General features: G+C 36.9%; 1 protein-coding gene across 2 annotated transcripts in view; it reads right to left on the bottom strand.

Annotated features, from left to right (window-relative positions):
* TPX2 (TPX2 microtubule nucleation factor) overlaps positions 1-14,077 on the bottom strand; it is a 55,678-nt gene that overhangs the window by 28,648 nt on the left and 12,953 nt on the right. For both annotated transcript variants that reach the window (XM_029917131.1, XM_029917132.1), the window contains exons 3-5: positions 12,263-12,385; positions 7,217-7,343; positions 175-303 (exon numbers count right to left, since the gene is read on the bottom strand). In XM_029917131.1, coding sequence (XP_029772991.1) covers positions 175-303; positions 7,217-7,343; positions 12,263-12,385 — 379 coding nt within the window. The remainder of the gene's footprint in view (positions 1-174; positions 304-7,216; positions 7,344-12,262; positions 12,386-14,077) is intronic.

Genomic DNA, 14,077 nt, shown 5'->3' with positions numbered 1-14,077 from the left:
CAAATAAATCACTATTCTTTAAACCACGTTAGCTGAATAGGCTATTGCTTACAGCAAAATGCATTCCTAACAAATAAAAACAAGAACAAGCACCATATACTGTGCTTGCTATTAACCATGGAAGCAAACAGGAGTAAAACCTATGCCAACCAACAAGAAGCTGTGGCTACTTACACTTTCATTTTTTTGGAGGGTGGAATTTCATTGATGATTAGAGGAGTAGCACATCTCTTAGCTTTCATTTTTACATGATGTTTTTCTTTCTGTTCCAAATCCTTTTGAGCAGAGAGTCTAGTAGATCTTCTATGATACAGGAATTGACAGAATTTATCCAAAATGAATGTATCTACTACAGTTATGCAATTGTGCTCCAGAAATGTGAAAGTATGCCAATGGCTACAAAGACTTTGTGTTCTTATTTCCATTCTAAAAACTTTTTGTTGTACTGATACCTTTTGAAATCTCATCATAAAATGTTGGTACTTAAATGCAGCTATCTCAAAAATAAATAAACATTAAAACTTCTTAAGCTAGAAAAAAAAGAAAACGCTGGCAGCAGCTGCTACCTTGACTTGTTTTATAGTAATCATTACTTTTTATTATTTTGCCACTTAAACATGCATTCCATAAATAAGGACATTAGTTTGGAAGGAAAACAAAACACAAAGAACAGCAACAAAAAACCCTTTAGAGGGGTGCCTGGGTGGTTCAGTTGGTTAAGCTCCCAACTTCCACTCAGGTCATGATCCCACAGCTTGTGAGTTCAAGCTCCACATTAGCCTCTGTGCTGACGGCTCAGAGCCTGGAGCCTGCTTCCGATTCTGTGTCCCCCTCTCTCTCTGCCTCTCCGCTGCTTGCACTCTGTCTCTCAAAAGTAATAAACACTTTAAAAAATTTAAAAAAATAAAAACAACAACTTTAGCTAGTATAATCAGACTCCTGCAAGTATTTTTTCTTCTGTTTAGTTTATTTCACTCAACATTGTATTTGTGAGATTCAAACACATTGATTCATGGAGCTTTAATTCACTGATTTTTTAATACTGCAGAATGGTCACTGTAGGAAGGTACGACTATTTATCCAGTCCACCGCACATGTGCACACGTTGCTATGGGATGTAGGTTGTAAGACTGTTAGGTCATAGGACACTGGTTATATCAATTAAAGTTGTTTTCCAAAGTGCCTGTACCAATCTATGCTTACATTGGTAAGTTCTTATAATGGTCTGCTTTGCTCCACATCCTCCTGAACACTTGGTATTGTCAGATGTTTTAGTTTTTCTGGTACGTAGTAAAACTCTGTTGTGGTTTTAATTTGCTTTTCTCTGATTCCCAGTGAGACTGAGCAACTTTTCACATGTTCACTGGCCATTTGGTTATCCTCTTTAATAAAGTACAAGTCTCTTGTTTGTTTTCCACTGGGTTGTCAATCCTTTCCTGATTGATTAGCAGAAATTCTTTATATACTATGAACATAATTCCTTTGTAGTTTTATGTGTCACAAATATCTTCTCCGACTTTGGGGGCTAGCTTTTTACTCTTTATGGTATCATTTGATTAGATAAACGTCTCAAATACATCAACATCCCTCCCCATTATGGTCGGTGCTTACCTGTGTGTATACTATTTTTAAAAATCCTTCCCTATTCCAAGGTCATGAAGATATTCTCCTATATTTCATTATATGAGCTTTAGCTTTCACATTTATATCTACAATTCTACCCAGAATCAACTGTTTTAGGGACACCTGGCTGGCTCAGTCAGAGAAGCATGCAACTCTCGATCTTGGGGTTGTGGGTTTGGGTCCCACACTGGGCATAAAGAAAAAAAGAATTGATTGCTTTATATGGAGAGGGGTAAGGACCAAGTTTCCTTCTGTTCTATCTGGATATCCACTAGCCAAGCATTGTTTATTAAAGGGGGAGGGGGAGCACTGTTTGCCCACAGGTCTGCAGTAACACCATTTTCATATATCATGTCCATACATGGGTACATGAAATTTCTATTTGATTTTGCTGATCTCATCAATCCTAGGGTAATACCATAAAGCTTGAATTATTGCAGCTTCGCAATAATATATGCCTTGCTACCTACTAGCACTTTAAACGTACCTGGCTATTCTTAGACCTTTGCATTTCTGAATAAATTTTAGCATCAATTTATCAATGTCCCCAGTGAAAACCACTAGGATTTTAACAAATATTCCATTGACTCTATAGATCAGTTAGGAAGAACTAATATCTTTCTAATAGTGATCTTCCAAACCATAAATATAACATGTCCTGCCATTTATTTAGATTTTGTTTAATTTCTCTCAATATTTTTTTTAAGTCCTAAACACTGTAAAGGCTTATTATTACATTTTCATGCTACTGCATAGAGGACCAATTTTAAAATCTTTATTACAGAGAATTTCAAGTATATTTTTAAAATTAGGAGAGGGGTGGGGCAACTGGGTGGCTCAGTTGGTTAAGCGTCCAGCTTCAGCTCAGGTCATGATCTCAAGGTTCATGGCTTTGAGCCCTGCATCGGGCTCTGAGCTGACAGATAGCTCAGAGCCTGGAGCCTGCTTCTAATTCTGTGTCTCCCTCTCTCTCTGCCCCCTCCCTGCTCATGCTGTCTATCTCACAAAAATAAATTTTAAAAAACATTTAAAAAAACTTTTTTTTTTTTTTAAACTAGGAGAGGGGTACCTGGGTGGCTTAGTTGGTTAAGTATCCAACTCTTGATTTCAGCTCTGGTAATGATCTCACAGTTCATGGGATTGAACCCATGTTGGGCTCTGCACTGAGAGTGTGTAGCCTGCTTGGGATTCTCTCTCTCTCTGCCCCTCCCCCATGCACACATGCTTTCTCTCTCTCTCTCTCTCTCTCTCTCTCAAAATAAATACTAAAAAAATAAAAATGAGAATAAAATGAACTAGTAAGTACTCATCATTCAGTTTCACAAATTATTAACTCACAGGCAATCATGTATCAATACTCCTTCCATCCATTCCACTGGATTTTGAAGCGAATCCTAACTAAATGTCTACCTTTCATCTACAAATATCTCATATTAATCTCTAAAAGAAAGTACTCATAAAAATTACATGGAGTAATGAAGAGCAAGTTTACTGAATTAAGGAATGAAGAAATGAATGTACTGAATGAATAATGAAGGGTGCATTATCACAGAATGTAGACAAAATACAAAACTACAACTATTTAAAGGCACTGGAAAGTGACCAAAAGCAGGGAGAAAACAGAGGCACCTTTATCCATGAAAAACAACAACCGCAAAGGGAAAAAATTAGAAGTTGGCAGCTTTTTTTTTTTTTTTGCCTGAGGTACTCCCCAAATGTAGCAGCTCTAACAGCAGAAAATTCCAGTCTCACTGGCTAGAGATAACAGAAGACAGAATTCAAGGCCAGTACAATACCTGGAAAGTTAAAGGAAACTCTTGACAGTGAAAGAGCTACAGAAAAAAGGTCACTCAAAATCTGAACAAAAACTCAGCACAAATTCCTGCCTGACTGCTAAACCATGCATGCTTGCATGGGGACCCGGGGAGCCCAGCAAAAAGGCAAGCAGAAACTGGTCAGGTGTCATCCTTAAAAACCACACCGTGTAAGACTCGTGAGTTTGCTGCTTTTTTTATAAGTGTATTCCCCACTGTGCATTTAGTAAGATGGCTCAAAGCTAACACCTTACTTGCTTGAGGTGTCAACAGACAAAACACTGGAGCTGGCAGAAATTTAGACAAAACCCCAGGAACAAGAGAGCCACAGAGAGGATGAACACTTAAACCTGAGTATAAATAAACTCTACTCAAAGTCTTGGCTGACTTCTAACCGTTGCAGGCCCGGGAGAGACTGCAGCAAACCAGACCAAAAAAGCAGCGGCTATGTATGCAAATATATGAACGGCCAATAATCACATGAAAAATATGGATTAACATTATTAGTCATCAGAAAAATGCAAATTAAAAACAATGAAATATCATTAAAAAGACCTACAATACCAAGTGTTGGCTAGGATACGGAGCAACTAAAACTCTCATATCGTACTTGTGGAAATGTAAATGGTACAGTCACTTTGGAAAACCTTCTGGTTGTTTCTTATAAACATACATTTAACATTATGGCCTAGCTATTGCACTCCTAAGTACTTAAGAGAAACATAGGTCCTCAAAACTACTCAAAGCAGCTCTATACACCCCCAAAATGGAAACCCAAATGCCCATCATCTGGTGAATGGATAAATAAATTGTGGCCTTTCCATTCAATAAAACTTACTATCAGCAGTAAAAAGGAACAAACTACTGGGGCGCCCGGGTGGCTCAGTGGGTTAAGCATCTGACTTTGGCTCGGGTCGTGATCTTACAGCTCATGGATTTGAGCCCCTCATCGGGTTCTGTGCTAACAGCTTGGAGCCTAGAGTCTGCTTCAGGTTCTGTGGCCCCCTCTCTCTGACCTTCCACTGCTCACTCTCTGTCTCTCTTAAAAGTAAATAAAAAATTCAAAAAGAAGAAAAAAAAGGAACAAACTACTAACATTCAATGACATGGGTGAATCTCAAAAGCACACACTAAGTGAAAGAAGTCAGTTATAAAGGAGTACCATAAATTCCATTTATAAAAATATCTAGAACAGGAAAAATTAATCTACAGTAACAGAAATTAAAACAGTTTTGCCTCTGTGTAGGAAGTAAGAGAAAGTAGTAAAAGCAATAAGAATTAACTACTAATGGTTAGGATGAGACAACTTTCCGAGGTGATGAAAATGTCCTATATATTTTGATTGTGGTGTTATGGTTGCACAGTGGTATGTATTTGTCAAAACTAATCAGTCCATATACCTAAGATCTGCACATTTTACTATATGCAAATTACCACCCAATAAAACTAGTTCACTTTTATCTTTTGAGATCACGACCTGAGCTGAACGCAAATGCTCAACAGATTGAGCCACCTAGGCACCCCAAAGCTAGTTAACTTTTAAAAATGGAACTGGGAATCATACAAATTAGAAAGGAAGAAGGCAAAACACATGAACACATGACCATTTTGGACCATTATTTAAATTCAACAATGATGTTATGAAGTCAAGAAAGAATTGCTGGGTGTCTTTAGGGAGAAATGAGTAGGGGATGAGATACCAAAAATTAAACCATGTATTTAATGGTAAAACAACACCTCCGTGGAAAAATTAGTATGACACACCAAGACCTTATTGACTCTTAACTATTCTGTGTCAAATAAGTTTTGGACATCTTTTGGCCTATCCATTGAAACCATGTGAAAATAAAATAGTACGGAATTTGTAAGATTATCTACACCTTCCTATTCCATCTGCCATTCCTTTCTAGATTAGGCAACTCTAGACTCATATGAATCTCAGATCTGAGATTAATGGCACTAATGTTTTACCTCTTATAATACATTTTCATAATGCAGTATCATTCACAAAGTACTATCACGTCCCATCTTATTTGGCCCTTTCTTACAAGAAGCCCAAAGGAGGGCGCCTGGGTGGCTCAGTCGGTTAAGCCTCCGACTTCGGCTCAGGTCAGATCTCACGTTCGTGGGTTCGAGCCCCGCGTCAGGCTCTGTGCCAGCTCAGAGCCTGGAGCCTGCTTCCAGTTCTGTGTCTCCTTCTCTCTCTGCCCCTCCCCCTCTCATGCTCTGTCTCTCTCAGTATCAAAAATAAATAAAACATTAAAAAAAAATTAAAAAAAAAAAAGAAGAAGAAGCCCAAAGGATATCATTATTCTCAGTAAACAAGGTTTGAGTGGTAGAGGTACCTGCCTTAAAAATAAAACAAAAAACCATTCAGATCTCTGAGAGTAGCTGGCTTCCTGTCACACCATCTCTTCCAAAAGGCATTCAGAATTCAGTCAGGACAAAAGACAATTTTAGCAAACATATACATATACAGAATGGAAAAATGAAGTCACTAACAGTTTCCAGGATTCTGAAGGAATCTATAGAATGCTAGGTCCCTTTTCTGTAGGCCTCACTTTACAATCTAAACATGGAACAAAAACCACCAAATCAGGGCACCTGGTGGCTCAGTTGGTTAAGCATCCGACTTTGGCTCAGGTCATGATCTCACAGTTTGTGAGTTCAAGCCCTGCATCGGGCTCTGTGCTGACAACTTGGAACCTGGAGCCTGCTTCGGATTCTGTCTCCCTCTCTCTCTGCCCCTCTCCTACCTGTGCTCTATCTGTCTCTTAAAAATAAATAAATGTAAAAAGAAAAAAATTTTTAAAAATCCCCACAGAATCAGTCAGTAGCAATCTCTTAAGACTCCTGTGATATATGCCTAGCTCGTTGAGATTTCATAGCATTCTTTTATTAAAATGGGCTTCTGTACAAAAAAAGTTTAGGATAAGCTTGTATGATACCAACTTCAAAAGGTAATACCTTTACACTAGTATGAGGCTTTGCAAATGGTAGTTTTATCACTTCTGAATAAAAATATTATAAATATTATTATCTGTATATAAATAACATTATCTGTCATTCCTCTTCCTTGAGGATATTCTAGGTAATATCAAAGTATAAAGCAATAAACAGTCTTACAATTTAAACTTTATGTGTGGGTGGTAATTATTTGATGTTGAGAGTTTAAAAAAATCTAACTTGAATAGTTAGTCTTCTGATTAATGCCATTTGAAGACAACTCATACTAAGACTGACAGCCCCCAAACATGGTATTTTTGTTACCAGAAAAAGGATACTGATGCAAATACAGTATTAAAAGACATTAACTGAAGTTCACCATGCCAAGACTGCAGCTTAACCCATCTATTCATCTGTCAAGCATTTAAACACTAAGTTTCTGCTCCTGCCAGACACTGTTAGGCACAGTAAGGGAACATAACACTTGCCGTTATGAAGTTAACTTACAATATATAAACAGGGAAAAAAAATCTGTCATATATCCACACAAATAAAGTGCAACCCATATTGATAGTGCAAATAGCAAGGGCTCTGGAACCAAACTAATCAGTCTGGATTTTGACTCTGAAATAAACTTTAAGCAACTTACTACCTCTAAGTGCTTATCAATAAATTAAGCATATTGCCTACAATTCATAAATGTTATGAAGATTAAATGCTGTAAAATAAAGAGCCTAGTATAGTATGAGACACATAGGAGGTACATTTACAGTAACTATTCTTTGAACATTATTAATATAAACACCACTCTGGAGCCCTAAAACAAGTCTTACCTCTGTGGCTGCACTGGAGTATTTTTTGACGTGTTTCCTTTGACTTCTAAGGAAGAATAAGCATTTGATGGAATGGACTGTTCCACCAAATTTTCTTTTTCTGCCTCTTTGTAGTAAGTGTTGTCAACTGTGAAAGAGCAAAAACTAGTCAGCACTCAAATTCCAAGGAAGTAAGCTGGATATGAGAGTATGTGTGTGTGTGTGCGTGTTTGTATGCGCACGCATGTATGATAACACAGAATTCTAGATTAAAAATTGTGTGTGTGTGTATAAAGCCCCTCTAAGCAGTGGAACCTTTAGTTTCAGTGAAATCTTATACAGAAGACCAATTTGTCAAATCTATTTTAGTTGAAGCAGAAACAAAGTATCCAGGGCCTATACTGGAAAGGGGAATAAGATATTTTATCATAAAGTATTCTGATGTTACCATGGCCATCATGAAGTAGAAACAAAAGAGTACTATAAGAACAAGGAAAAAAGAATACTCAAATAAAGGCTTCATGGAAGAAATAGCATTTTCTGGTATAGCTTATGAATTTACGAACTGAGCCTTGACAAAAGACAAAAAATTCAGATAACAGGGAAGAAAAGTCAGGCTATGAAAACTTTACATTTCATGCATTATTTATTCTAGAGAACAATCATTTGGCTCATGGCCTAAAGAAAATTTTTCCTGGAGGCGAGAAAAAGAAACAAAAAAATGATAATGCATTATGTCAAGGCTACAATATAGGCACTGACTCCATTTGAAAGCAGAGATGATTAAATTTTTTAAAAATCTAAGATAAAAAATTTAAGATAAAAATGTTATAGGGGTGCCTGGCCGGCTCAGTAGGTACAGCATGTGATTCTTGACCTCAGAGTTGTAGGTTTGAGTCCCATGTTGAGTGTAGAGATTACTTAAAGGTATAATCGTAAAAATACATATATATTCTGCCTACAAAAAAAATGCTCTTTAAAAACATAAAGATACACTACGCTAACACTAATCAAAAGAAGGCTGGAATGGCTATATTAGTATCAGACAAAGCAGATTTCAGAGCAAAGAATATCACCAGAGATAAAGACAATCATTTCAAAATGGTAAAAGGGTCAATTCCTCATGATGCCGTACAACTGAAATATTTATGTACCTAAAAACAAGAGTTTCAAAATACACAAAGCAGAAAGTACAAGGAGGAATAGGCAAATCCACAAACATAGTCTGAAATTTCAATCTCTCTTTCTAATTTATGGAACAAGTTGACAGAAAAATTGGTTTGATTTTTTTAAATCATATATGAGCAAATGTGCATGGCTGTATTCCAATAAAACTTCATTAACAAAAATATGTTGCAGTCAACTCATTAAGAGAATACAACAGTTACAAACATACATACATGGCACGTGTATATGAACATATACACACATACATACACACATGGGGACAAAGCCCCAAATATACGAAGGAAAAGCTGACAAAATTAAAGGGAAAAATAGACAAGTCAACAAAAATAGTTGAAGATTTCAATATCCATTTTCAATAATAGGTAGTACATTTAGAAGATCAATAAGGAAATAGAAGACTTAAGCAACAACATCAACCAACTTGACCCAAATGACATTTACGTAACTCTCCACCCAATGACAGCAGAATATACATTCTTTTGAAGTGCACACAGAACATGTACCAAGAGAGACCATATTCTGGACCGTGAAACAAGTCTCAATACAAACAGATCGAGTCACACAAGTATGTTCTTTAACCAAATGGAATAAAATCCCTCGAGAAATCAAGAACAGAGATTTCTGAAACTGCCACTCCCTGCCCTGTGTATTTGGAAATTAAATAACACACTTCTAAATAACACTTAGGTAACTTGGAGCTAGTAGATAAATCCTAGAGATTACAGTCAACAATAATTCATAGAGATTATAGTCAACAATACTGTATTATAAACTTCAAAGTTGCTAAGAGACAAGATCCTCATTGTTCTCTCTATTACAGAAAAGAAATAATTCTGTGATACGATAGAGATGTTAATCACATTGCAATATGTAAACATCTCAAATCAACACCTGAAACTTACACAATGTTGTATGTCAATTATACCTCAATTAAAAAAAAAACACATGGATCAAGAAGAGATCAATAAGAAATTAAAAGTATTTTGAATGGAATGAAAATGAATACAGAGCATACCAAAAATGTGGGATGCCACTAAAGCAGTACTTAGGGGGAAGTTTATAGCAGTGAACATGTTAAAAAAAAGAAGAAAAATTTCAAATCAATGACTTCAGCTGCCATCTAAGAAACTAAAAAAGAAAAAAAAAAGGAAGAGCATATTGAACTCAAAGTAGAAGAGAAGTAATAAAGATCAGAATGAAAATCAATGAAATAGAAAAAGCAATAGAAAAAAAAAAAAAACAATGAAACCAAAAGTTGGTTCTTTCAGAAAATCAGAAACACTAATAAATTTCTAGTCAGGCTGATTAGGAAAATAGAGACAACACAAATTATCAAGATCAGGAATGAAAGAGGTAATACCACAAAGAATCTATAAACATTAAAAGGATAATAAGGAAATATTATGAACAACTTCTTGCCTATACATTCAACAACTTAGATGAAATGGACAAATTATTTGAAATACAAACTACTAACACTCACTCAAGATGAGATACCTATATCTTTTAAAGAATTTGAATTTGTAGTTAAAAGCCTTTCTACAAAGAAAATTCCAGACCCAGATGGCTTCAATGGTGAATTCTACCAAATAAGTAAGACCTAATATCAATTCTATACAAATTTCTCCAAAAAATAAAAAAGGAAGTGAAGGGAATATTTAGAGTAAGGTATTTATCAAAACAAGGAAAGGTATCACAAAGAAAACTAAAGACTAATATCCCTCATGAAAAATATATACAGAAATTCTCAACAAAAATGTAGCAAACCGAACCTAAGAATGCATTAAAAATACCATCATGACCAATTGGAGTTCATCCCACAAATGCAAGGTTGGCTTAGTGTTGGAAAATCAGTGTAACTCAACATATTAACAGATCAAAAAAAGGAAAAATCTCATATAACCATCTCAATATAAGCAGAAAAAACATTTGACAAAATCTTGCATCCATTCCAAATAAAAATTATCAGCAAAATACAAATAGATGGGAATTTCCTCAGTCAGATTAAGGGTATTTATGAAAAAAACTACGGTTAATGTCATACTTAATGGTGAAAGCCTGAATGCAAACAACAGGAACAAGGCAAGCATATCTATTAACACGCACTCCTTTCCACTCCTTCCCACTCCTACCGACATGCTACCAAAGGTTCTAGCCAGTGCAATACACAAGAAAAAGAAATAAAAGGCATATCTGCAGATGATATGATCATCCCTGTAAAAATCTGATGGACTCTATTTTAAAAAACTACTAAAACTAGTGAGTTTAGAAGGTTGCAGGCTAAAAGATTAATATGTAAAAATTAATTGTATTCCTTTGTATTAGCAACACAAAAGAAAATTGAAATTGAGATATGAAAAGTGCTTTGAGAACACAAATAAGAGGAATCAGAGAAAAAAGGGTATTTGAGCTGGACCTTGAATGATGAGTAGGAACTTTTCAATTACATTAGGAGGCAGAGGAAGCAACTCTAAAGTAAAAATATGTAGTATGAAAGAACACAGACTCTGAGGGGCCTAAGGGGCATGCACGGAAGCAATGTGCATGGTTTTTGCCACATGACAGACCCAGCAGAAGTGTCTGGCTTTGGGGCACACTGTTGATGAAACAGTCTTGAACTGAAAGTGGTCCAGCCAAATTAGGTGACGTCACATACTCTTTCAATTCAAGAAGAGCACAAAGACCACCAAGGCAATAGAAAATCTGCTGTGCCTAATGAACTAATGTAATTAATTCACTTGAGGATACAGCACTCTGGCCACAGGCATTCCAAGCACGGCCAGTGAAACATGCCATACAGTTCTAACCCCTTCTGCAAGAAAGATGACGGATGCAAAAGCTCAGGGTCTTTGCCCTAATCCCAAATTCAATAGGTATCATCTGTACTCATGAGTTAATTATTTGAAAGTCATCCCAGCAGCTTAGACTTTGTAAACTACAAAAGTTAGCTAAAAATCAGCTATTTCCTGATATGGCTCCTCTAGTTAATGGTCTAATTGAAGCCAGTTTCAGATTTATGTGTTAAGAGTAATTTTCAAATGTTCTAAATTGATCATGGTATTGGTTGTACAACTACTCTATGACTTTATTATAAAAAAAAAAAAAAACACTGGTGGGGAGCCTCAGGGGCTCAGTTGTTTGAATATCTGACTTCAGCTCAGGTCATGATCTCTCTTTCGTGGGTTTGAGGCCCACATCAGGCTCTGTGCTGACAGCTCAGAGCCCAGAGCCTGCTTTGGATTCTGTGTCTCCCTCTCTCTCTGCCGCCCGCGCCCCCGCTTCCCCCAGCCTGCTTGTGCTGTTTCTCTCTGTCTCTTGAAAATTAAACATTAAAAATAAAATTTAAAAAATTAATGTATACTTTAGGTGATTTGTACATATGAACCATATCTAAATATGGCTGTTACTTCAAAAAAGAATAATTTTTAAGGATTTATGATCGCTTAAAAAATGTTTCTTTTGTTCTGATCAAATAGAAAATATTCTGCAGACTTAGTAACCACCAGTTTAAATGTCAATTATCTTGTAAAATCAGATACATGACTCAAAGAATTCTTATGCAGTGGCAAGCAGTACATTCTTCCCTCTTACTGCTTTGTTTCCCAGACAGACTTAGGTTAGGTTATGTTAAATCTTGTCATAAAAAGAAAAGTTATGTATCTGGCAATAAAAGTCTATTTTAGCTTTATGTTCCAAGAGATAAAAAAAAAAATGTAGTGCATCATTAGTGTCACATTCACCATGAAATAAAATTGGCCCATTTCACCAATAATAAACCAAAGGATACAGCATGTAGGTGATTCCCTCAGATCCCTCAGGCCCCTAACACATTCTCCAGCAGTCCACCAATGAGCTTTTCCCTAAAATGTTCTCTCTTACCCGATCTCAAAGGTGTGACGATAGCTTGCTGAAGACTAGGCTTCGTCAGAGGGGTTTTGCCCTGAAAAAGCCCTCCTATGCCATTCTTCCCAGGAAACTTATTCTCCAAATTGGCCTTCTCTTCTGTGAAATAAAGAGCATCATCATTTAAACAATCAGCAAGGAAGCAAAATAAATCAGTCCTGTGCACGTAAATGTAAGTACACTTCTAACTCATTTGGCAAGAACAAAGTTCTTGTGATCAAAACAAAAGGAGTACACATTATACATCAGAGATAGAGACTGTAAAAACTATCACTATAACACTGGCAACACTGAACAATGTACTACAGAAAAAGAGAAGTGCAGGCTCTGCATTGTGAATAGCCACTTATCTTTGTTTGATACACATTTAGGACCATACGGGCATGAACTGGCCTAGTCCATCACCAAAATACATCATGTACTTCTTAAAGAAAACTGTAGCTATTAAGACCTGCAGAAGGGACGTCTTATGGTCTATTTGAGTTGAGGTTCTCTTTCAGCTGGGGTGGTTAAGAAGTGAGGGTGTGAGGCTGGAACAGAGCTAGGCTCTCCCAAGGAATTTTACACTTTAGGCTCTCCTGTGCCCAAAAGTGAGGGCAAAGCAGTGAAACATCTGTTCTTCCCACTGCCTACCAACAAAGAGAAGCTTCAGGAATGTGATGAGCCCAAGCAAGAACACTGTGAATGTGCAATCTGACTGCAACTGTGTAAAAAGATATGATTATTTGGAAGAGAATTAGAAAATAATATATATTAGAACCAAGGTGGTTTTGAAAGAAGAGTGGGATTAATTTTTTTTTTCAAACTGTATTTACCAGCATCATTGTACTAACATTTCTTTTTTTTTTTAATGTTTTATTTATTTTTGATACACAGAGAGACAAAGCATGAGAGGGGGAGGGGCAGAGAGAGAAGGAGACACAGAACCAGAAGCAGGCTCCAGGCTCGGAGGTAGCTGTCAGCACAGAGCCCGATGCGGGGCTCGAACCCACAAACGTTGAGATCTGACTTGAGCCGAAGTCAGAGGCTCAACCGAATGAGACACCCAGGCACCCAGGCATCTAACATTTCTTATTTTGTTTCTAAAGAAACTTAGAGAGACAAGCCCAACCCTTTCTTGGGGTTTCAGTAACGCAGGGGCATGGGGAAGATCCTTATAGGGCAGCTGGTCCCCTTCACCCTTCCTCCACACCACTGCCAACAGACCCCTCCTCCAAAGGACACCATTAAAGGCCTTTTGCAAGAGAAGGGCATGTGCCACCACACTTGGACACTGCATTGTAGGTGATAAGTGCAGCTGCAATGGACTCATTTTTTTCTCCCATCACACTTTTTTTTTAATACAGAGGATGAGTATATGAGAAAGAATAAAATAAAGGGACCCTAGCAACTACTAGCCTGACATATCACTGGTCTCACCATTTTATTCCAAAGTAATATAAAAACATAACCACATCTTTATTTATTATTGGCCTGGTGTCGGGGTTTGTGTCAAATCATATGACTCAACATCAGGCAATCCCATTTCTGTTTGGGGATTGGGTTCTGAGTAGCATAATCCCTCCAGCTAAAAAGGAATTGGTGAGGGGAAGCAAAAAGGGAGGTAACTGTAGTTATAAAAAAGCAACACAAGAATGTCTATGACGTTAGTTACGACTGTTCAATATCTTGAGAGTGGGAGTAATTACACCGACCTACACAAGTGATAAAATTGCACAGAACTTACCACAGAAATGAATGTGAGTACAAGTGAAACTGGGGAAATCTGAGTAGGATGGTGGATTGGAGCAA

This window comes from Suricata suricatta, chromosome 12 (assembly GCF_006229205.1).
Source record: "Suricata suricatta isolate VVHF042 chromosome 12, meerkat_22Aug2017_6uvM2_HiC, whole genome shotgun sequence".
Classification (NCBI taxonomy): Eukaryota; Metazoa; Chordata; class Mammalia; order Carnivora; family Herpestidae; genus Suricata; species Suricata suricatta.
Note: the sequence above shows the minus strand (reverse complement) of the source record. Positions and strands in the feature narration are given on the sequence as shown.